This window comes from Sciurus carolinensis, chromosome 12 (assembly GCF_902686445.1).
Source record: "Sciurus carolinensis chromosome 12, mSciCar1.2, whole genome shotgun sequence".
Taxonomy (NCBI): Eukaryota; Metazoa; Chordata; class Mammalia; order Rodentia; family Sciuridae; genus Sciurus; species Sciurus carolinensis.
Genome location: NC_062224.1, coordinates 20,074,721 through 20,098,817, shown reverse-complemented (window position 1 = coordinate 20,098,817; position 24,097 = coordinate 20,074,721). Strand labels below are relative to the sequence as shown.

The 24,097-nt window shown below is 37.6% G+C and overlaps 1 protein-coding gene across 1 annotated transcript in view; it reads left to right on the top strand.

Moving 5' to 3' along the window:
- Myo3a (myosin IIIA) overlaps nucleotides 1-24,097 on the top strand; it is a 240,776-nt gene that overhangs the window by 180,748 nt on the left and 35,931 nt on the right. Inside the window, exons 24-31 of the mRNA XM_047521156.1 lie at nucleotides 3,929-4,008; nucleotides 4,390-4,467; nucleotides 7,161-7,366; nucleotides 11,001-11,112; nucleotides 13,786-13,948; nucleotides 15,635-15,758; nucleotides 19,079-19,946; nucleotides 21,712-21,856. Of these exons, the coding sequence (XP_047377112.1) occupies nucleotides 3,929-4,008; nucleotides 4,390-4,467; nucleotides 7,161-7,366; nucleotides 11,001-11,112; nucleotides 13,786-13,948; nucleotides 15,635-15,758; nucleotides 19,079-19,946; nucleotides 21,712-21,856 (1,776 nt within the window). The remainder of the gene's footprint in view (nucleotides 1-3,928; nucleotides 4,009-4,389; nucleotides 4,468-7,160; nucleotides 7,367-11,000; nucleotides 11,113-13,785; nucleotides 13,949-15,634; nucleotides 15,759-19,078; nucleotides 19,947-21,711; nucleotides 21,857-24,097) is intronic.

Sequence of the window (24,097 nt, the reverse complement as noted above, 5' to 3'; positions counted from 1 at the left end):
TTAGAAAAGTTTACTCTGCTCAGAATAATTCAGATTTACCTGCCTTTTGCAGGAGGGGACAACTTTCTGATGGTTCCTGGAGAGTCTTCAAGTCGCCTGAACTCTCTTACTGATTAAAATGTCACATGACTTTCTTCCACCCAATCACACACATCCTTACATTTGTGTTTACACAGGAAAAAATATAGTTTGGGATGCTTTATTTTTTTTTCCGGAGTTTAAAATTATTCTCTGCATTTTTTAATAGTTTTATTGAGGTATAAAAGAAATGTTTAACCAGTAAAATAGGATGAGTTTTTACATATATAAACACCTATGCAAGTATCACCATGATGAACCCATGAAGTCCCAAGTTTTCAATTCTGCAAATATTTCAACAACATTGATACGAGTACATTAAATAGGTTGGAAATCATAATCAAGGGCATATGTGTGTGTACATATATATATATTTTATATATGCATACATATAAATTATATTGTATATTATGTATTTTAAGTTTTTACAGGTGCCCCACATCTGGGACAATGGGACAAAATTTTAACAGCGAACCTGTTCATCGTCACAAATGATGCTTCTGCACAGACCTTTTTAATCCTTCCCTCCGCTCCTCCCTGCCTCTCCCCAAGTGTTGTAGCACCCTTTCTTGAAAAAATCATTCTTCTCCCTCTTGAATTGCTTTGATCCTTTTTTAAAAAATTTTATTTATTTATATTTTCACAGACTGCATTTTGATTCATTGTACACAAATGGGGTACAACTTTTCATTTCTATGGTTGTGCATGATGTAGATTCACACCATTCATGTAATCATACATATACATAGGGCAATGATGTCTGTATCATTCCACAATTTTTCCTTCCCCTGCCCTTCCCCTCCTCTCATTTCCCTCTACACAATCCAATGTTCCTCCATTCTTCTCTTACCTTCACCCCATCCCATCACCTGTTATGTATCATCAGCCACTTATCAGAGAAAACATTCGGCTTTGGTTTTTTGGGATTGGCTTATTTTGCTTAGCATGATATTCTCCAACTCCATCCATTTACCTGCAAATGCCATAATTTTATTCTTCTTTATGGCTGAATAATATTCCAATATATATATATATATATATATATATATATTTATATATATATATATATATCACTGATATATATATATATATGACTGTTTGACCCTTTTCAAATGGTTTTGTGTGTGTGTGTGTGTGTGTGTGTGTGTGTGTGTGTGAGTCTATTTCTGCTCTTTCTTGTCTGAGTGTCATTGGTATTTGTCTTTATGCCAATTCCACACTTCTTGATGACTGTAGCTTTATAAAAAGTCTTGAAATAGACTAATGTCGTTACCCAGCTTTGTTCTCTTTCAGAGTTGCTTAGTTAATGATGATTTGTTTCCTTTTCCAGATAAATTTTAAAATGAGTTTGACAATCTCAACCAAAACTTCGGGTGAGATTTTGATTGGGATGCACTGAAGCTATAGACTAATTTTGTGATAATCAAGATCTTCCCAGTATTAAATCTTCCAGCCAATGAGCACCATATACTTCTCTGTTTATGTTTTCCTTAATTTCTCAGCATTGTTCTGTACTCATCCATATACAATATTACCCATCTTTCATTGAATTGTCAGTTAACATCACATTTATAATGCTATTAGGAATATATTTTTAATTCAAATTGTTCCCCTTATAAAAAAAGTTTATTTTTGTATACTGATCTTTTTGCCCTAACAGCTATTAACCTTCTTTATTAGAAAAGTGTTTCTGGTTTTGGATTTGGATCTTGGGGGTGTATGTGTGCATGTGAATTCCATCTGATTTTCTTTTTACTTTTTTTCTTTTTACTTTTTGTACTTGACTTAGATTTCTTTTCTTTTTTTTTTTTTTTTTTTTTTACAATTTTAAAAATTTGTTGTTTTAGATACACTCTGACAGCAGGGTGTATTTTAACATACTATACTTACATGGAGAGCAAGCAATCCATTACAATTTTGATACCATCTTTGTGGTTGAACATGATGTGGTTATGCTGGCCGTGTATTCACATATGAACATAGGAAAGTTACGTCTGATTCAATCTATTGTCTTTCCTATTCCCATTCCCCCCGCTTCCTTTCATTCTCCTTTGTCTAATCCAATGAACTTCTATACTTCCCCTCTCTACCGTCCCTTGTTATGGGTTTGCATCCACATATCAGAGAAAACATTCAGCCTTTGGTTTGCAGGGATTGGCTTAGTTCATTTAGCATGATAGCCTACAATTCCATCCATTTACCAGCAAATGCCATAGTTTCAGTCTTATTTATGGCCAAGTAATATTCCATTTTATATATTTACCAAATTTTCTTTATCCATTCATCTGTTGAGGGGCACCTAGGTTGGTTTCATAGCTTGGCTATTTTGATTTGAGCTGCTATAAACATTGATGTGACTGCATCACTGTAGTATGCTGACTTTAAGTCCTTTGGGTATAAGCCGAGGAGTGGGATAACTGGGTCAAATGGTGGTTCCATTCCAAGTTTTCTAAAGAATTTCCTTACTCCTTTCCGGAATAGCTGCACCAATTTGCATTCCCACCAGCAATGTATGAGTGAACCTTTTCCTCCACATTCTCACCAACATTTATGTTACTTGTATTCTTGATAATTGCCATTCTGACTGGAGTGAGATGGAATCTCAGTGTAGTTTTAATTTGCATTTCTCTAATTCTTAGTGATGTTAAACAGTTTTTCATATATTTTTTGACCATTTGTATTTCTTCTTCAAAATTCATTGGGAAAAATAAGAGGCTCAGAATACCTACAGCAATTCTTAGACAGAAAAGTAATGTAGGAGGCATCACAATACCAGACTTTAAATAATACTACAGAGCTATAGCCACAAAAATGGCACAGTATTGGCACAAAAATAGAATTGAAGACCAATGGAACGGAATAGAAGACACACGGACAAACCCACATAAATACAGTTATCTCATACTAGACAAAGGTACCATAAAAATACATTGGAGGGGCTGGGGAGATAGCTCAGTTGGTAAAGTGCTTGCCTTGCAAGCACAGGGCCCTGGGTTCAATCCCCAGCACCAAAAAAAAAAAAAAAAAAATTGGAGAAGAGATTGCTGCTTCAAATAAATGATGCTGGGAAAACTGGAAATCCATATTAGTAGATTGAAATTGAACTCCTGTATCTCACCCTGCACCAAACTCAACTCAAAGTGGATCAAAGATCTAGGCATTCAACCAGAGATGCTGCACCTACTAGAAGAAAAAGTAGGCCCAATTCTCCATCATGGGATGGAGATATAAATGGGATGGCATCAAACTAAAAAGCTGCTTCTCAGCAAAGGAAACAATCAAGAACATGAACAGAGCACCTACAGAATGGGAGAAAATCCTTACCACACATACCTCAGCTACAACACTAATCTCCATGATATATGAAGAACTCAAAAACTTAACACCAAGAAAACAAACAATCTGTACAATTTTCTACACAGACAATCATGTCATCTATAGAGACTGTTGCTCTTCCTTTAGTCTGTCTCCTTCTTATCCCTTCTTCCTCATTGGTTGTGCTGACTAGGATCACAAGGGGTGAGAGTGAGGGTTCTTGCCTTTTTCCTGATCTTAGTCTTTCACCATTCAGTATGATGTTAGCTATGGACTTTTTGTGGATGCTGTTCTACTTCTGTTTTCCAAGCTGGAGGGATTTGGTGTTTATTTTTTGATATTTTTTTTCTTCTGAATATAAGGTTTGTTGTCAATTTTCATGTAACGTTATTTTGTCTTTGTCGCAATAAATAGTTAACCAAGCATCTGATTCTAAATATTGCAGAATCAGCATGCTTATTTTAACCAAATGGGAAAAACCATCTAGCCATTAGGGATTCTAAAAGATTAATTAATTTTATCTACATTCCCATAGGTAACCTGCCACTCTCTAAAACTAAAAATAAAATAAACTATAAAAGAAGGACTTCAGAAAAATCAATTACCCTGACAAAGGTAAGGAAACGCATTTGTTTTTCATGATAGTGATTCTAAAATCTAATCTTTGGCAATATTTGGGTGCTCTTAAAAAACAGTTTTTCCTTAGTGTTACTTGTTACCACTAATGACTAAAATAATCTAGTATTTCTGATACATTCCTAACTCTTCTCTTATAGGTAATTTTAAATGTTATATTGAGATCAACTAAAAAATGTTTGCATCAGCTACGGTTGATAATATTCACATTGTACACAAGACTAATTGAAATGCCAATGCAATTAACAAAACAATTATCTTAAAGCACAAATGTCAATGTTTTGTGGGTTGATGTATGAGAACCTTCAGGGAAAATGCCACATCGTCCTGAGACCTCACTGTCTTTCTTGATCTTCTTAGGGTGAAACTGGAGAAGCCATACCACATGCCTGTGAAACAACCAATATGAAAACACAAACGGTCGCATCATATTTTCGAGTAAGCTATCAAATTGCAGTGTGTTGTACTTTGGAGTTGTGTTAGTCAGCTTTCATTGCTGTGACCAAATTACCAACTTGGAGGAGGAAAAGTTTATTTAGGGCTCACAGTTTCAGAGGTTCAGTCCACGGTGGGTCAACTCCATTACTTTAGGCCTGAGATGAGGTCGAACATCTTGTCAGAAGAAGGTAGCAGAGGAGAGCGGCTCAGGACATGGAAGCAAGGAAGAAGAGAGAGGGGGAAGGGACTACAGAGAATATTCACCCTTCCAAGGCCTGCCTTCTGTGACGCTTCCTCCAGCCTTGCCCTACCTGCCTGCAGTCACCACCCATTTAGTCCATTAAACTAGGATGGACTGATTAGGTATCAGCTCTTACAATCTACTCATTTCATCTTTTTCATTAACACAGGAGCTTTTAGGGGACCACACTTCAGGGCCAAACCATGATATGGTTATTATTCCAAATGAGTTACAGATCCAAAACTGGTAACAAATATCCGAGTGCTTTTAGCAAGAAGAGAATATTCCATTTACTATTTACTGTTTGTTGGATATGAGCTATGTTAGAATATGCCATCAAAAACCTGTGGCTTGATTTACTTCAATATTTTGTCTGTAAAGGTACGGTATGTCATGACAATCTTAATGGAAGTCTCTACCTTGATTAAAATTTGCCCAAAGAACCCAATGCATTTCCACTGGGTAGAAACCAGTGCCATGGTACCTACCGGTTTTGTCCCCCTTCTCAGTTCTCTGAGGATGGGAGTAAGGTTGAGATCATCTTCAGCCCAGGTCTTCACACACAGACCCGACACTCTCAGCAGGCAAACAGAACCCAGCGTAAGGAAGGATCAAGAAGAAGAGTCATCTGAGAGACATAGTGATCTGCCAGGAGAGTTGCTCAGAATAGGACCAAAGTGAACTTCCTTCCTTGGGCAATATGGGAGAAGGAAAATAAAAAGAAGCAGCACTTCTATTTTCTCTGTGCTTTCGACAACCTTAGATAACCTGTCCTTATTTTTTGGTTGTGGTTATTTTTTTTTTTTTAATCACTTCTGGTAAAACAGATTTGCCAACCAATGAAAATAAAGAAAATGCCACCAAAAACTTGGAAATGATTAATATAATTTAATGTGGTGGGGGAGATAGAGAAAATCAGATTCAATCTACTATAAACGTTCAGTGACTATATCCAGTTCTCTAACAAAATCATGAAGAACTTTATGAACTGTTTGAATACTTTTTTCAAATATTCTTCGAGCCCTGAGCTCATAGCAGACGGCGTGTGCTTAATCATCCTTGAGTGGTACCTAGGACATTTATATGCTTAGCATCTTACACTGGCTGCTGATATAGTCTCTTTACATCAGGAAAGCAGCACAGGTAAATCACTGAAAGTATTTATGGCCAGATTATTTTCTTTCCATTAAGTGGGTTATTCAGACCATTATCATCACCCCTATTGTTGGCATCAAACACTGTATGTTTAAACCAGATTAGTTCATGAAATTATTTTAATCTTCAGGCCAACGTGGAAAACTATGGAAGATAATTCCACACCACATGTAATGTGTTTTTAAAGCTATTTTTCATTCTGCAGGCAAGAATGAACATAGTGTAACACTATGTCATAGTCCCTAAGAAAAACTAGTGCCTAAATTGCAGAAAGCTCCTGCTCAGAAATCCAACAGATAAATCACCTTTGAATCACCAGTGCCTGGCAGATGTTTGTGTGGCTTAAGGAATGATGACTCACAGATAAATATCGTGAGAGGGAGACCAAGCTGTTTGGAAAGATCACATCTGAGTCTCAGTGCCCAGGAGGGAGGCATGCAAATTTAATGCTTGTCCATTGCTCAGTTTCAGTATTTGCTTTGCACTAGCTTTGTGACTGTTTACTTTTGTATTTCCAACACTAAAGGAGATCCAGTGATCAACAGTTATCTGTCTTTACATCAACTTGCCAATAAATTAAGATCCTAGTCCTCGAGATACTAGTTAGCCTAGATTCTACTTTTAGCAAACCTTGATTATCATGTTTTTTATAGGTGTCTGGTGACTGACTGTTTTAATAAGGTGTTGGTGCAGTGCACAATTTTAATATCTGTATTAGTAAAAACATAAAATAAATAAGATAATGAATAAGCAGGAGCAGAACTTTCAAATAGTTATAAGTGTGCTTATTTTTATACTATGCCCTGTGTATTAAACTACTTTAACTTCTCTGTCCTTGCTTCAAACTAGGAGAGGATTTTTGACAGGGATTAAAGGGTTTACCTTTTACCCTTTTTTTATATTTTATATTTTTATATTTTCTGTAAAGAGAGAATTGGACAAGGAAATGAGCATATTAACTGGAATAACCAGATTGTGTGTCTAAGTATTGTAACTTTGGCAAGTTTACTTGACAGCATATACTTCCTTATAAACTATATAAAAATAATTTTGCCTACTAATTAAAGTTGTCTTAAGAGTTTATAGGCAAACTTTTAACAACCAAGTTCCTACTTATTGCCTCTACATTTTATATCTATAATTTTCCTTAAGTCAGATCTTCTTCCACTTACTGTGATTAGCATGGCATTTATAACCTTCATTTTTCACATTTTATCCTCGTAGTAAAAAGAGAGAACTGCAATCTCATAAGTTTTGTGCGCTACCCTGGGGATTTTGTTTTTGTTGCCTATTACAGTACTCCCTGATGGATTTGCTATCTAAAATGGTGGTGGGCCAGCCTCATTTTGTCCGTTGCATCAAACCAAATAATGAGCGCCAGGCAAGAAAATACGACAAAGAGAAAGTTCTGCTACAGCTTCGCTACACAGGAATTCTGGAAACAGCAAGAATTCGAAGACTGGGATACTCACATCGGATACTTTTTGCAAACTTTATAAAGCGGTAGGTGGATTTCTTTTTAAGTTTCCATGATACCGTTGATATAAAAATTCTCTAGGTGAATTATAGGAAAGAGTTATTTAGGTGGTCTAGGAAGGAGACATTTGTTCATGCAGATGATCACGCTTTCGAAAGAGCAGGTAGCTGTTGACTGAGGCTGGGAGATTCTCCTGTCAGCTTGGAGGTCCTCTGTGGTAGCAGAAAACACAAGGCAAAGGCAAGAAGGTCAAAGGTCCTGAAGTTCTGGAAGATCCAGGTTTTCCCCCCAGCTCAGGTATGATCTCTGGGCTATGGGAGCAGTTCTCAACTAGGAGAAGTTTTGCCCCTCAAAAGACACTTGGCAATGTCTGGAATTGTTTTTGTCTGTCACACCTGGAGCGGGGAGATTCTACTGGCATCTAGTGGGTAGAGTCCCAGGATGCTGCTCAACACCCATTCTACAACGTACAGGGTGCCCCCGACCCCCACAACAAAGAATTATCCAACCCCAATATCAGCAGTACTGAGTGGAGAAACCTCAGTCCGTATGGAAACTCATTTTCCCACCTACTGTATCTACCAGGACTATCTGAGAGGATGATCATAGTTATCAAAGCAGACACTGTCTCTGAAGGTGATTTAGCCAGCTTATATGTCAATTAACACTTTTAATTAAAAAATTATCAATTAAGTAAAAGGAGTCCTTTTTACCATTAAATTAATTAAGCTACATAGTAGCTTTATTAAGTAATTCACTAATGGTAATGTAAAGGTTAACTATCTTATTATTTAATAACAGATTTTGAAAGCCTAAGTTTCTGATCGTTATCAATTCTTTGATTTCTCATGTTCATTAAATTTAAAGAGACTTTTATTTCCAAAGTTGAATTCTATTACAATGTTCAGGTAAAACCTAGTGTTTAAAGAAGTCTCTATTTATAACATTCCAGCCTTTTTCAAAGTGTATGAATGAATACGAGGAGCAAAGCAAAACCTTGTTTTGTGATTGTACAACAAGCAGTGATTTCTGATTTCTTCCCCCACTTAAAAAAAAAAAAAAGTAAGTCATCTTGTATCAGGCATTATTAAGAAACTAAAGGTAATGAGAATTTTTTTTTTTTTTTTTTTGGTACCAGGGATTTAACCCAGTGGTGCTTAACCAATGAGCCACATCTCCAGCCCTTTTTTTATTTTCTAGATTGATGTGAGGTCTTGCTAAGTTGCTGAGGCTGACTTTGAACTTGTGATCCTTCTTCCTCAGCTTCCCAAGCCAGTGGGATTACAGGCATGCTCCACTGCACCCACTGAGAATTCTAATTCTTTCTGCTGACTTATATTTTTGGTAATTCATGGTAATTTGTGATTTTTTTTCTTTAGAGACCTGGAAAAGGAAAGAAAGGTAGTCATTTGAAATACTTTGAAATCAAGAAAACCCAACCATTTTTCCTGGTGGTTATCAAAATGATATCAATATGGTAGCTTTTATTAAGAATGCTTATAGTACTTTAAAGCCAACTTTAAAACTTTAAGTTTTAGAATTCATACATACAGCCAGATCTAATCATTGACTACTTCCTTCAGACCAGACCCAATTCTGTATCCACAGTAGGAAATAAAATGCACTGAAATTTCTTATTGTCCCATATGCAAATTCTCCATTCTGTCCTTGAAAGCAAAATACTAGATACCAAAGAGTTTCAAATTTTCAAATTCAAATTAAAGTTTGAACCTATTATCATGCATGACATGTTTTGGGAGAGCAGACCTGTGCCTTGCTTAATTATTAATATAAATATTGGTAAAATAATATTAATATAATCCCCCTTAAATGTCAATGATTTTGTTTGTGTATGTGTATAAATAAGCCACTGGTGCTAAAACTGTGAGAGGCACAGAATTTTAAAACCGGCATCATCTTCAAGAATTGACAATTCACTTAGGGTCATCAGAGATAACGACACGGAAAGTTAATGAGACAATGCAAGGTAATAAATGCGAAGTCCAAGAAGATGGTACACTCAGGAGGAGAGAGGAGGGAAAGAGTAATCTCTGGGTTATTAAGAAAAGGGCTCAAACTAGGATTTGACATGGAGAAAACAAGAAGGTCTTGGTGTTCAAGCTGGTGTGCCAAAAGCTAACATGACCTGGATTGGACTAGATTGCCAGAGTGGGTATTAGGAAGTGACAGAAAATAAAATGAGGAAAACAATGGAATTAAAATTATGGAGAGAGAGCCTTCACTGCCAGAGGCTAACTTTATATTTCCTGAAAAAACCATGTTTTAGAATGTGAACCATAAGGAGAACTAAATCTATTGTGTTGGCAATGTTGTCATTCCAAGGAACTTATTTATTAGATCAGAAATGAGAATAAATTCTTTAAAATATTCCAAAGTCCTATGTTATTATACAATAGCAAATTATTCCATGATAAATAAGGAAGAGGGGGGAAAAAAATCTCAGTATTTAGAAAACACATGAATAGCTGTTCTGAATAACAGGAAGTTCCAGAAATAAAAAGCTAAACCTTTTCTCTGTCACTGATTTGAAAGCTGTCATCCAAATTGGCATGCACTCTTAGGAAAGCAGAACAATTTGCAAAGATCTTGTGAGGGTGTAAATAGAACTTCAATAGCTTTCCTCTGCCCCTGCCTTAGTTTTGACTAACCCTCCTCACAGGGTGCAGAATTCCTCAGGCATTTTATCTGATCCATTGTAGATAAACTCTTCTGTTTTGTGACAAGAAAATAGTCTTAAGGGAAGATACACACCTGAACTTACTTTGCACTAGACACCAGGCTAAGGGATACCTGAGATGATCAACTTTTAAAGGGAAAGAGTTCCTTCTGGCTCACAGTTTTGGAGTTTCAGTCCAAGATCAACTGACCCCATTGCTTTGGGCCTGTGGCAGTACACCATACTCATGAGCTGGAGCAAAACCATTTACCTCCTGGCAGCCAGGGAACAAAGGACAGAGGAAATGGAAGACTCTTTCAGTTCTTTCCTGCATTAACCCCTTCCTTCCTTCCTCCCTCAACTGTTGACGGATTAATTCAACAGCAAAAACCTCCAGCAGGAGAGACAGTGTAACTCAAGGGAAAACAAAGATGGAAGCTGTGTATTCAGTGGTGGGAAGGTAAGGTAGAATTTAACCCCTTCACCCAATTTTAAGATCAGCTTCCTGTGTTGTTAGGAAAGTGACTAAAGAATAAAAGCTTTCCCTCTGCAATCCTTCTGCTCGTAGTGCCCAGAGAGTTTCCTCTACATCATGCACAACCGTAGAAACAAAAAGATGCATCCCATTTGTTTACAATGAACCAAAATGCAGTCTGTAAAAATAAAAAAAAAAGAATTAAAAGAATTAAAAACTAAATAAATACTAACAAACTTTTTTTTGTTGTTTTGCATGACAAGAGTTTCATTGAAAACCAATCACAACAACGAAAACCAACACTCAGGTTTATACAAATAGTTTGGTTTGATCATATATTGGTGTGGAATTTATGTGTTTCAGAGCTTCTCTGAGAATTCCTACAGTGTCCCCTGCATTTAGTGTGGGATTCTGTTCCCCTCCCCAGGACAAAGGTTAGAGTGGCCACCAGGCTGCAGAGATGTTGGACCATGGAAAGGTGCTAACCCTCCCTTTTTCCTGTTTTCAGGTACTATGTTCTCTGCTTCAAGTCCAGTGAAGAGCCTCCCGTGAGCCCTGACATCTGTGCCACCATCTTGGAAAAAGCTGGCCTTGATAACTGGGCTCTGGGAAAAACAAAAGTAACACGTCATGTAATTCTCTTGGGAAACAATGATTTATTGAGAAATATAATATTTTACAGTTATTGAAAGTATTTTAGGGATAGATGTAGCTTGTTGGTAGAACACTTGTCTGGCATGCTTGAAGCCCTGGATTTGATCCCCAGAACTGAAAAAAAAAAAAAAAAAGGAAAGTATTATGACTTTTTATGAATCCCTGTTTTAAAGGAGATAGAAATTTACAAATTCATAAAGATTTCCTTTATCAAAATTAAATACTTGTGTTCTTCAAAAGGTTTCTTTAAAGAAATGCAAGAAAAATTTACCTCAGAGATTTATCCAAAGCAAATGAAACTTATCATGAATACACTTTACTTCAAATAGTACTGAAAATAGACAATAATTTTGTATTGTAATCACCAACAAATAGAGTCAAAAAGCTGTAGAGAATCAAAGTAATCAAAATAGAAGTCCTATTTTTCTTTTCTTTTTTTTTTTTTTTCTTGATTCTCAAGTTTTCTTCTATTATATACTTTGAAATTTATCTGGAGTAAAATATTCACCATTATTATTGGACTTGCTCCATGTGTGTTGGTATTGGTATGTTTTTTATCTCTGAGAACCTGTGAGATCTTATCCTATTTAATCCCTTAGAGAATAAAGTAGAAAATTATAACTCATCTTGAAGATGGAAATAAGATGGTAGCTATCTGGAGAAAAGATTCATTGGGATTTTCAGGTATCCTCATAGCATCACAAGATAAGGATAAGGAAATAAACAGGTACCAGTGCACACTAAAAGTATCTGAGGGCATGCTAAATGCCTCACTGGGGAGGATAACAAAATGGGCTGAGCATAAGTGAAGAGATATTCATAGATTGGCCATTTAAAATAATTCTTATCAGACACACCACCGCAGTGCCAGGACAAACTTCCACATTTGCAGAGAAACTTGTTTTGTTTCTTGTGGGTAGGAAGATTGGGAGAGAATTTTCATAATGTTCAGATGAGGTGTTAGTCCTGTAACAATGTAAGAGATTTTAAAAACATGTCTATCTTAGACTCAATGCCCTACATATTCAGTAATCCATATTTACTTTAATATGTAGACAGGGGAGATTCTGGCATTGAAAAGATACGTATTTTTATTCACACTGTTTTCTTTTAGATATTCACAAAAATGAATTCCATCAGGCTGAAATCTCATCATTTATGGTCTGAAACACATGCTTAACTTCAAATGGAGTTTTAACTTATAAAAAGGCCCTTTGCCATCCCAGTTCTGCATGATATTTAAGTAGCATTTTAAAGCTATTTGTATTTTTCCACTTCACCTTTTCCAATTCATTAACATGGATAAAAGTATTTAATATGAGGACATTTCTAATGCTATGCAAAAAAATGATGACCTTTTCAAACAGATTGAATTTTAAATGAATTGTCAACAGCAGAATGGATGCAATATATTAACATGTAGAGTCCTGTTACAATTAAAACTGAATTCAAGCAAAATCTATAATACCAAACTATTTGTATGTGGGTACCAAGCTTTCAAGTTCAATGGAACTACAAGCAGGGTTACCAGGTGTCATGACTCAGCCATAAACTTTGAATTTAAGTGCCTTTCTTGATAGATTCAATAAACTCTTTGAAGTGACCTTTATTAGTAAATTTATCCATCAGAAAAAAAAAAAAAAACCTTTTTATTTCATTATGGAGAATGGGGAAACTAGAAATTCTTAGATGAGAAGAACACTCAGGCCTTCATGCCCCTTCCCTGTTCCCAGTGACCCAAAGTCAGCCCTCCTTTCCACAAGGTGGCTTTGGATCTAGTGAGAACATTGTTAATATATAAGTCCCATCCTCCCAGATGTGAGATACATATAAAAACTTAAATTGAGCAACAAATATACCACTTATGTTAACTTTTGAAGTAAATAGTATGTTTTTAGAGTTCTATTCTTTTAAGAAAAGCAAGTGAATGATTAGAGTATTTCAAAGTGTATATATATATACATATATATATATTTCCACATATACAAAATATATGTAAAGTATATATAAGCTCTAGATTATGATTCCCAATGTATTTTAATGCATCTATGTCAATTTCTTTGAAATAGTCACAGAATTGAAACCTCAGGATTTACTGGGCTAATTAAATCAGCCTGGGTCCCTCTCTCTGCCTTACACCTTCCACTGACAATCCTAAGAGCCTCTAAAGGACAGAGCCCCTGTTTTATTCATCTTTATATCCCCACCAGATAACTACACATAAGAGATCTAAATAAACGTTGACAAACAAATAACTGTATTGTCCTTGGGAATTATCTTTGTCTTCTTTTTTTTTAAAGTATAAAAATTAGCTTAACCCAGGATATGTGATGTTAAAATTTTGCTAAAAGAGTTCAATATCCTCACTCTTACTAGTGCATCCAACAGAACCTAAAATTTCCTGTTATAAATAAGCCCTATCATTGCCATCTTCTGCTTCTTTCTCAGAGCATGCTTTTCTTAGGGTGTAAAAATCTATGCTGTCTGAGCAACGCCCAGGCCAAAGAAGCAAAAGATAGTGGTTTCCAGAATCTAAAGAGATTGAGTATACAGCCTATTTGTTCTTCAAAGCATAGCACATGACTGCTTTACATCTGTGTGCCATGGTTTTATTTAAATTTTATTTTAATTATTTTAAGGTGTTCCTTAAATATTATCATGTGGAACAGTTAAATCTAATGCGGAAAGAAGCCATTGACAAGCTCATTTTGATTCAAGCCTGTATCAGAGCATTCTTGTGTTCTAGAAGATACCAAAAAATACAACAGAAAAGGAAAGAAAGTGCTGTAATAATACAGTCAGGTAATTACTCAGAACACTTCACAGTATAACAAAGAATAATGTTATGTTTTGATATGGGCATGGAATCAGATCTCCCAGTACTTCTTATATACAAACTTCCAATTCTCAAGGAGCTTGTATGTTTATTTCCAACCTGGGTTGTCTTGATATTTTCTCTATGTTAAATCTAAATCAGATTGTTTTAGTGACTGACACTTTTAATATTTTTGCTTTAAATAAAATAACTTTTAAATTTTCTGTCAAGGATTAGTGAAATGCAATTGACCTATTGCACAAGATATGGCAAATGACTGAATTAATTATGGCTCTCAAGAATCATATTCCAGTATTATAAGTTATCAGACAATAAGATTTTTCCTAGTCTATTCCAAAGGTCACACTTGCCATAATTTTTGACAACTTAATTAAATTTTATTTTGGTAAAGGGCATTCATTGCTTTTTATTAGCTCTAGGAAAATAATATTTAGAATCATACTTCACAAATTCTTCATAAAATGTATTAATAGACTTAGTATGGTTTGGCAAAATGTCTTTCAAAAATTTTCAAATGGATACCCATAGTAAAATGTATTTTATTTGATAATCCAATACACACACAGACTACAGGCAATACACTCTGATATTTTCTATTCTAATCTATTTTCTTTCATTTTTAGATGCTAGATTTTGGCCACTAAGTCGATTTTATGATCCTCTAAATGGTGTGTAGCTGTATTCTGCAGAACATTGATGCAGTGGGGGGAATAACTGACATTCAAGATAGTCACATTCCAGTCCCAGTTCTGTCAATCAGTTACAGGTCATCATTATTTCTTTTGGAATTTTAAGTTGTTAACTTCTCACTAAGACATCAAAATGCAGTCCACGTAATTTGTTCCAAAATGCACAAAGCTCTCAGAAAAAGTCTTTCATAAATCATTTGGCAGTGGAACATGTCCTAATATAAAGTGAGGTTATTTGCAGTCCTATATGCATTCCATTTAGTTAAAATATTCTGTTTTTTTCTGAAGTATTCATTCGTTTGATTATGGGATACTGCCCTAACATGAGGACTATTGCAGAATAGGTGATCACTCAATGTTACCTTTCTAAAATAAAATCATCATTTTTTTGTGTGTGGGGGGCTCACTATGTTGCCCAGGCTGGTCTCAAACTCCTGGACTTGGGCAGTCCTCCTATGTCAGCCTCCTGAGTAACTGGGACTACAGGTACATCTGCACTCACTGCACTAGGCTAAAACAAAATTCTGTAATCTGAATTTTGAAAAGTTATCAGGTCCCCAGGATAATTGGCAAAATGTCCAAAACATACAGTTAGATAATAAGATAATGAGGACTTTCACCATGAAGAGTTGAACATAACAAAAAAAGGAAAATAATTATTAGCAAATTTTCAATAATTTTGTCATTGATATGGTTCATTTCTATCATTCTAGTGTGATTTTAGTCCTCCCCTGGGTATGAAAGACACTTCAGTGATTCTGTTGCTTATACTTGCTTCTAGAAGCATCTTGTTACTGAGCTTCATTTAAAAAATAAAAAAGTTTTAAAAATACCTGTTCTATATGGCATCTTTAATTTCATTTTCCCTTTGACATTGATTGTCAAAACCTCTTGTTTTGTTCATTTAGGTGACCTTCTTGTATTTCCTATGATTAATGCTGCTTTGGGCCTTGCATGTTTCAGCTGCAAGAGGACATCTAGCCAGGAAACAAAGAAAAGAAATGATTAACATGAAAAACACAGTAGGAGCAACTATCCAGACGTGTGATCAAGACCTTGACTACAAGAAAAACTCTGAAAATAAGAGGTAGGATGATGTTCTTTCTTGTGTGGTTTTGAAATAAAGGTTTTTCAAACCTATAAGGTCATAGAACAACGTTCACAGTCTCTCTCATGCTAACCAGGTACTGACCCATAAAATGTCAGTGAGCACCCAGGGGCCACCCTTGTGCTCTTATCTCAGCTGGGAGTTCATCAGTATCTCGCACTTTCCTTCCCAGAGTGTTTTGGCTCCCCCTGGCCTCTACCAGACTGCTCTCTGGAAGTAGTTCTGTTCCAAAGACTGAATGTCCTTTGAATAATCACTCTTCCTCTCCCCATATTCAAATATCCCTCCTCATCTAAACTATGTCCCTGGGCCCACACATTTATTCCTGTGGTCTTAAGAATCAATATACCAGTGGCCACTAAATCATAATCACCAGCTGCCCTTCTACTTCTGAGACTTCTTATGAATATTTCCAAGTGCATCTTAGCAGATCCACCTGAACTTATTTATTCAGCAGGCTTTATGTTAGGCAGTGGACACACACGGATAAATGAAACAAAATCCTTATCAAATTGCTCCCAGTCGGGGGCTGATGAAATAGCTCGTTTTGGAGAGTGCTCCCTAGCATGCGCAAGGGCCACGGTTGGAATCCCCCACGCCTCAGAGAGAGAGAAAAAAAAAAATTGCTGCCAACATATGGTAAAGAAATACCCATAAATACATTTCTACTGAATTGAGTTAAAATATGCAAGGAGTTTGGAGAGAGTAAGGAGAGTTCCTGTCTTCATGATAAGGATTAAGGAGGGGACAAATACCTAGATTTTGCCTATGTGGTGAAACATGAATTGATCAAAAGACAAGCAACTGATTCTCCAGGGAGGTAAAGATCATTCCAGCCCCAACTTTAACATCAGAACTGGCCACAGAAAGGGTGAAAGAATGGGATAGAAGAAGAGATGTGTTCTCTCCCCACTCAGCCACACCTGGTCTTCTCTCACCCAACACTCTGATGATTTTCCTACCATCCCTCCCCCTCACCTTCACTCACACTCTCTCTACGTCACACAGTCCAGCCTTCTTTCCTTGTTTGACAAACACAAATGTTTATCTGACATGCAAAGGCATTTGGTGTCCTCAGTTCTTTGTGTATTCAGAGACCTACCTAGATGCTCTTTGTCCTTGCCTGTAACATCCAAGTGATTTGTTTCTCCTTGTTACTGGTTGTAAAACAGTCCAGCAAACTTCAAAGTGACTGCATGCATGCCTCAGGGACAGGTGGATGGATGTTATCTGTAACACCCATACCTCAGGAGTCCAGAGAAATGTAAACTGATTACAGATGGAAAAAAGAAACACCAATTTTACTACTAGAAATGGCTACTTGCAGAATTTAAATTATACTTGTAGATATTTCATTTAATGAGGAAGTCTGATGTTCAGTTAGATGGTATCTGCTTCCATCTTCTGAGGACACGAGGGATTAGCTTTCCATTTAGCAGATACTTATTAAGCATCTACTACATATAAGATTCACTTTAGGGCACATGAATGTGAATAAGAAACCTTCCCCACATGGACTGGCATGGGAATTTGACATTTATTGGACTGTCAGAACGCAAAGCCAGACATAAAAGAAGTACAAGGATTTTGAATGATAATGTCGGAGAAAATGAATATATTTTACCTGATGACACAGTGTCTACATGTATTGAAACATCACCTGGTACCCCATTAATGTGCATCCGTTAAAATAAATTTAATTTCTAAGAAAAAGTATAAGCAAAGAGTCGAAGGAAGCCAGAGGAAGGCAAGAGAAGTGTCAGAGAAAGTGAGGCAGAGCACCTGACACCCAGTGACTCAGGTCTGCTCTCTAGCACACTAAGCCCTCCAGGACTTGTGACTTTCCTTTCCTGAAGTACCTGAAGCCCTGTTTTCCTTTACCCTTCATTGAGCAGCCCCTGACCGATGACCTAGAAAAGCATACTTGAGATTTAGAAAAGGGTTGAGCCCTCCCAACCTCTGGCAGGTGTCAGAAGAGACCATCACCAGTCCTTCCCCCGCTGGAACTGTGAAGGGTTCTCCTGGGAAGCATCTTTGCACATCTGTAGGTCCTCCAGGGGCTTGCTAGCCTCGGGTACGTAGTGGCATGTCCTGTAGCATGAATTCAGACATGTCACTGACATGGGATGGACCTGGGAATTTGAGCAGTGCATACAGGGTCTTACCAGTAAGACACACTTGAAGTCTCAATACTAATTTTTTGAATTTTTTTTTTTTTGGACTGTCAACATTTAGAGATTGCTTGCTTATCTTCTCTCATTCGTTGCATATTTTGATTAAATATAAATATGCTAGCAAGATTAATTAAGATGAAATATTCAAGATAATAGCATGACCACTCATTGAAAGGATGGGGATTTGTGGTTCCCTACATAGTTCTCTGTTTCTTCCAAGATTCTGATATACCTCCAGAGTAAACCTGGGGAAGCCAGAGTAGGCCTAACAAATAATCAGTGGTATTAGGAAAATGGAGTCCCAGGAGATGTTTCCACCTTTAACTCAAAGAAGAGTCCTTCTTCACAACCAGATTGCAAAAGACCAAAACTCACATAGGGTCCTGGGCTGATTTGAAAGTGTTGGGCAAAAGCCCCCCCAAAGAGCAGGGAGAGGTATTAGAAGGTCAAGTTATGACTTTTTAACTCCACCTAAATGCCTTTTTCCTGGCTGCATTGCTCTTGTGAGGGTTTTCACCTTGGCATGGGGGTGGGGGAGAAAAAATATATAAAGAAGACCTTATCTCCTTATCTTCAAGTTAAGGCGAAATCAGTTTTAAAGGATATTGGCAAAGCAACAACTGGAAACTACATGATCAGGAGCTGTATCGAGGACACTGCTGTGGCTTTAATTTTGCAAGCTAATTCCTGTGATCAAGATACTTAGTGGTTATTAAACGAGAGTACATGAGCCTCAGGTACATACTCTGCTTACTGGTCTCAAAACTAGGCATGTTTTCCACAACCTCTCAGTACTGTGGGCACTTTGTTCTAAAAAATAATACATTTGGAGGCGATTAAATTCCTATAATGTTGATACCTCATGAAATAAAGATGGGGTCCATCTGTATCTGCCTCTGAGCCGAAACTGGTTTTCTCGTTATTTGAATAGAAACCATAGTTGTCAGAAGAGAGTAGAGAGAACATTTTGGGAAGCACTTGATTAATGTGACTTGATAAACGTTTTTTGAGCTCTTTTTGCTCCTTTGGTTTTTTCCCATCCTTATCCAGCTTGTAGCTATTGCCAAAAGAAGTAATAAGCTCCAGTTTAGTATCATCATGCATTCTCTAATATGTTTTGCACAGGGAAACTTTTGCAAAGAAATGGACAGAAAACTCAGTATCTACTAATGAAATGGTGATTCCAGCTCCAAATAATAAAGGGAGTCCCTTGGTAGGGAAGACTTCTACTTTCCAAACCGAAAGGGAAGCCACTAATGCTCTTAAGAGTAACAATAGAGGACATCAAACTCAGAAAAAAGTGAATAATGCCTACGGGAAAGAGGCTAATCAAGAACAGTACCTCCTGGGCGACACTTGGGCAGAAGTAAGCCCCAAAGAGAAGTATATAAAAGACCAAGAAGAAAACAAAATAAAGACAAAGGAGGAAAACACGGTGATTCAGAGTCACTATCAGAGGTACACCGAGGAAAGGAATCTTGAAGAATCAAAAGCATCTTATCTGGGAAAGGGAGCCACATCAGAGAGGCCAAGCTACCCAGGACTTTGGTCAGCTGAGAATGAGAATTCCTTTAAAAAGACTTTGGAACCTAGTCTTAGCCCAAGGTCAGTTTCTCAAAATGCAAATAACAAGGAAAGAGAAAAGACATCTGTAGTTACCCAGAGTTCATCCATGGGCAGCCAAGAGAGAGGCCATCAGAGACACAAGGAACCAGTGATTCAGGACCAGGACGAAAACAAAGCCGCCGTGTTCATTCAGAGCAAATACCGGGGATTTAAGCAAAGGCAGCAACTAAGGAAGGGCAGGATGTCTCCTTCCTCTGAGAATCAAGAGATTATCACAACACCATCCGAAATAGCAAGAGATACCTACAGTGTGCATTCCTGTCCCACAAAACTTGGGGAAACCCCCAATATCAAGATGAAAGATGACAGACACTCAAAAGCATCTTCAGAAAAAGCAGCCTGTGATTTGGCAATATTTTCAAAACAGGTATGTAAATAAACAAATTTATTTACTAGTATAAATCTCTGGGAATGACCCAATAGCTTAATTAAGCAAATAATCAATAGCTGGTGCATTGTTTCATCTGTGTGTGAGGCCTTTTCAATAAAATCTCAAGGATTATACTAAATAAATAGCCATAAACTTATAAAACAATTTACTAAGATGAAAACAACACCAAATGGGATAGAAACCTCATGTAGTAAGGATACTGGAGATTGACATAGAGCTTTTAAAAGACTGGGATTGGAGAGTGCAAAATTTTATGTTTCTGGTAGAACTTTGTTACTGCTAAAGAAAAAAAAATAAGTTTTGTAAACCTCCTAGTCTATTCTTTCTCCCTGCCTCAATTTTTGGTTGAAAAGACATAATTAGGTGTTAAAAGGAGATATGTGACCATACTAAGGTATATATTTGATGAAACTGTCATGACAATAAGCAAATCACAGACAATGAAGTTCATAAAGAAAAAAACCCAAGAAATTCTCTCCTGGAGACTAGTTCATGCCACCCATAGGCATGTCTCCACTGACCTAGAGAGGAACATAGGAAACAGTAGGTTTGGGGGCTTCTAGAAGGCATTTATTTATTTATTTCCGATAAATTAGCACTATGGAGAGATACAGGAACCAGTTCTATTAATGTCTTTTCCAATTCCTGCTTTTTCTAGAAATTAACCTGAAGAAAATGACTTTTTGTTAGCACTTTTATTTTATCCTGCTTAAAGTGAAAGATTACAACTTGGTGACCTCTAAAATACATGAATTCCAGGGTAGTCCATGGTGTATAAAATAAGAAGAAATATCATAATAGGGCAGTTCAAGGAAGGATTATCTAATATCCCTGAGTCCCTAAAATCTGCCTTTGTTTCTGGTGGCAGCTGAGCCCATGAAAAATGCAATAATTTGTCCCTGGTCCCCACCTTAGTGCTACAGGTATGGCCTCACATCTCCAACCTCTGGTAATCAATGGAGATCTGCCACTGATTAATTTACCTAGTCCCTATTTTATTTTTTTAAGCACCTGGAAATAGTGAATTTACATCTTACATGCAATCCTTCCTTTCTTTGGTACCTAAATTTGCTGACTCCAAAATTCAAATCAAGGATTAAAACCCAGACCTGCTGTGCCACTGAGACACTGAAAAGAATTAGCATTACCAACTCATCCACCAGAGGCTGGCTAATGACATCACGGGAATGGAATCAATTCAGGCAGAGAAGCAGGAGCCCACGCTCACCCTAGCAGGACAGCCCGGTTAACAGAGCTGGAATACAGATGAGATAGAAGCAAAATGGGTGGGTGGGAAAAAAGAAGATCCAGAAGAGAGTTGCCCTGAAGAGAGTCAGGCTAAGAAGACTGGAAGGAAAAGGAGGGTGGTTTAGCATAGTGAAAGACAGCAGAGGGCTTCCTCAGGATAGAAGCAGAAAGGCAATCCCAGCAGAATGCTAAGGGCAGATGCCAGATCTCAGGAATCCCAGGAAGGACTTGATCAAGATGGCGTGCGGCACTGTAGCATGACGTGTTTGGCAGTTTTTTCATGAGAAATGTGAGATGAGTAAGTAGAACAAAGGGGGAAGTTATGTTAAGTGAGGACTTTATCGGACCTTGGTGCAAGGGTCAGGGTGGGTTCTAGAGAAAGAGGATCATGGGAGAGGCAGGGAATGTTAATAAGGAATTGAGCAGACCCCCATGTTCCTGTGGTGTTCTAAGAATCTTTCTCTTGATTTGCTCTGACACAACACCCTTTTAGATATCGAAGTTATCTGAAGAATATTTCATTCTGCAGAAAAAAATGAATGAAATGATTTTGTCACAGCAACTGAAGCCACTTTATCTGGGCGTTGGTCCCTGTAAGCCAATTAACGGACGGGTGTCTTCTCAGCAGTGTCTCTCAGGTAAAAAAAATCAATAAAGCCAGAACTTCCTAAAGGGAAAGAAAATGTCAGATACTTTATTAGTTTTCCACCTGTATTATATAGCAGATTTGAGATGACTGTGTTCTGTCTCCAGGGGAACCTTTGTTCATTCCATTTCTTATATGCATATACACATTTTTCCAGAATGTTCTACCCACCTCCTGCCTTCTCATACATCTTTCTCCTCCTGTTTCCTTCTTCTTATTATTTTTTTTTTTCTGTTTTATACACTTTAACTAGAACTTATCCTGAGACACCAGAAGGAAACAAAAAGCAATGGTTTAGAGAAAGTAGGTCAGGATTCAGGATCGATAAGAGAAAACAAACACATGAAATATTTCTATTTCTTTGGTCGACATCAGCAAACTTGAGTGTAGTGTGGAAAGTGCAAATCTCTGTTCAGATGTACAAACCCAGACGTATAAGAAATACCATTATTCAATTTTCTTCTGATCAACCTCAGTCACACACTGCCCCCATTGCACCAAACTAAACTGGTGAAGATTTCAATCTCATTAATTATCCACCCCCCACCACAGGGCTGTACAAAGGCCTAGAGAGGCCACTGAAAGATCAGACAGAGTCTGCATTCACCAGCCATTTGTCTATGAAGTTACTATTGGGATACCCATTGCCCAGGCTGGCCTCCATGACCCCTTCAAATTGAGAATCTCTGCTAGTCCCATACCTGCAGGCTGCACCTGGGAACTGGAGGTCTGGAGTCTCACTGTGTCCGCCATGTTCCAGGTAGTCCCCTCTCTGTGGCCTGATCACCTCCATATCAACTGCCACTCAAAGCTTCAGAATTTCCAATGTGGACCCTGCTGACCTCTGGGAGATTCTTCTGGAATAATTTGCATTTATTTACCCTCACTTTCTTTTAGGCCTTCTGCTTTCTTGACACCATCTTTGGAGTGAGTTTGACTCTTAGGAAAGACAGGAAGACCATCTGGCCTCATGCAGCTTCTGATTTCTTCCTTGCAAAAATCTCTGAGGCAAAAAATACTAAGATGAGCTTGGCTATTTTCCTGGCATGGGAGGAAGGGGAAATAGTTTTAATATTTCTATCAGTTACCCTGCCTTATTGCTTTTCAAGTCAAGAATTGTGGTGAAGCTTTAAAAATAACCAAGCAACAAAAACTGTGTACCCAGTGGCACTTGGGTGCTTGTCCTTGCAGCTCTCCTACTCTCTGGTTCTGGCCAGAATCTTTTGCTCTAAAGAATAGAATGTAGCAAATAAATGGATGGAATTGGAGAATATCATGCTAAGTGAAATAAGCCAATCCCAAAAAACCAAAGGCCAAATGTTTTCCCTGATAAGTGAAGAATGATATATAATGGGGGTGGGGGGGTGGGGAGTGAGAGAAGAATGCAGGAACTTTAGATTATGTAGAAGGAAATGAGAGGGAGTGGTGGGTATGAAAAATGGTGGAATGAGACAGACATCATTACCCTAGGTACATGTATGATTACACGAATGGTATGAATCTACATCGTGCACAACCATAGAAACGAAATGATGTGCCCCATTTGTGTACAATGAATCAAATGCAGTCTGTAAAAAGTTTTTTAAAAAGAGACTCAAAAAAAAAATTAGAATATAGCAAGTCAGATCACAGAGGTCCTTAGGTTGGCTGCTGCCCTTGACCTGTGCCCCAAGGCACATGACCTGTGACCAGGCAGAGGAGGAGGGCATCAGCTGCAGGCTCCCCCTTGGTTGCCTGCTTGCCTGTGCTGGTAAGTATGGGCAGAGAGATGCAGAGGTGTGGGGATGCGGGAAAGCCAGGAAGGACCCCTGCAAAGCAGCTCAGCTCATACAGTCCACACTCATCCCAGTCCATGGCTGGAAAGGGAAGGTGGAAGTGGGAAGCACCGTCCTGGGAGGTTGTGGAGGCTGCTGGTGTGTGACCTGGCTGTCGCTTTCGAACTTCCCAGGGACTTTGGATAGGCCTGAGAAGCAGCAGAACAGCACTAGAAAGTCAAATCAATTCACTTTCCTCTTCAATCTCACATTTTTTTTTTTATGGACTTAAGAAGAATATCAAAAATCCATTATTAGCTTAAATGAAGAAGATTATAACTCAGAAACATTTCTTTAGCCCTTCAGATTTAGAGGGAGAATCTTTTTGTCCCCCATATAGGTAGAGAGGTTATGTGTTCTACTATAATTGTTGAAGGTTAAATTGGCAAACATCTAATTGTCCTGAGTGCTCAAGAATA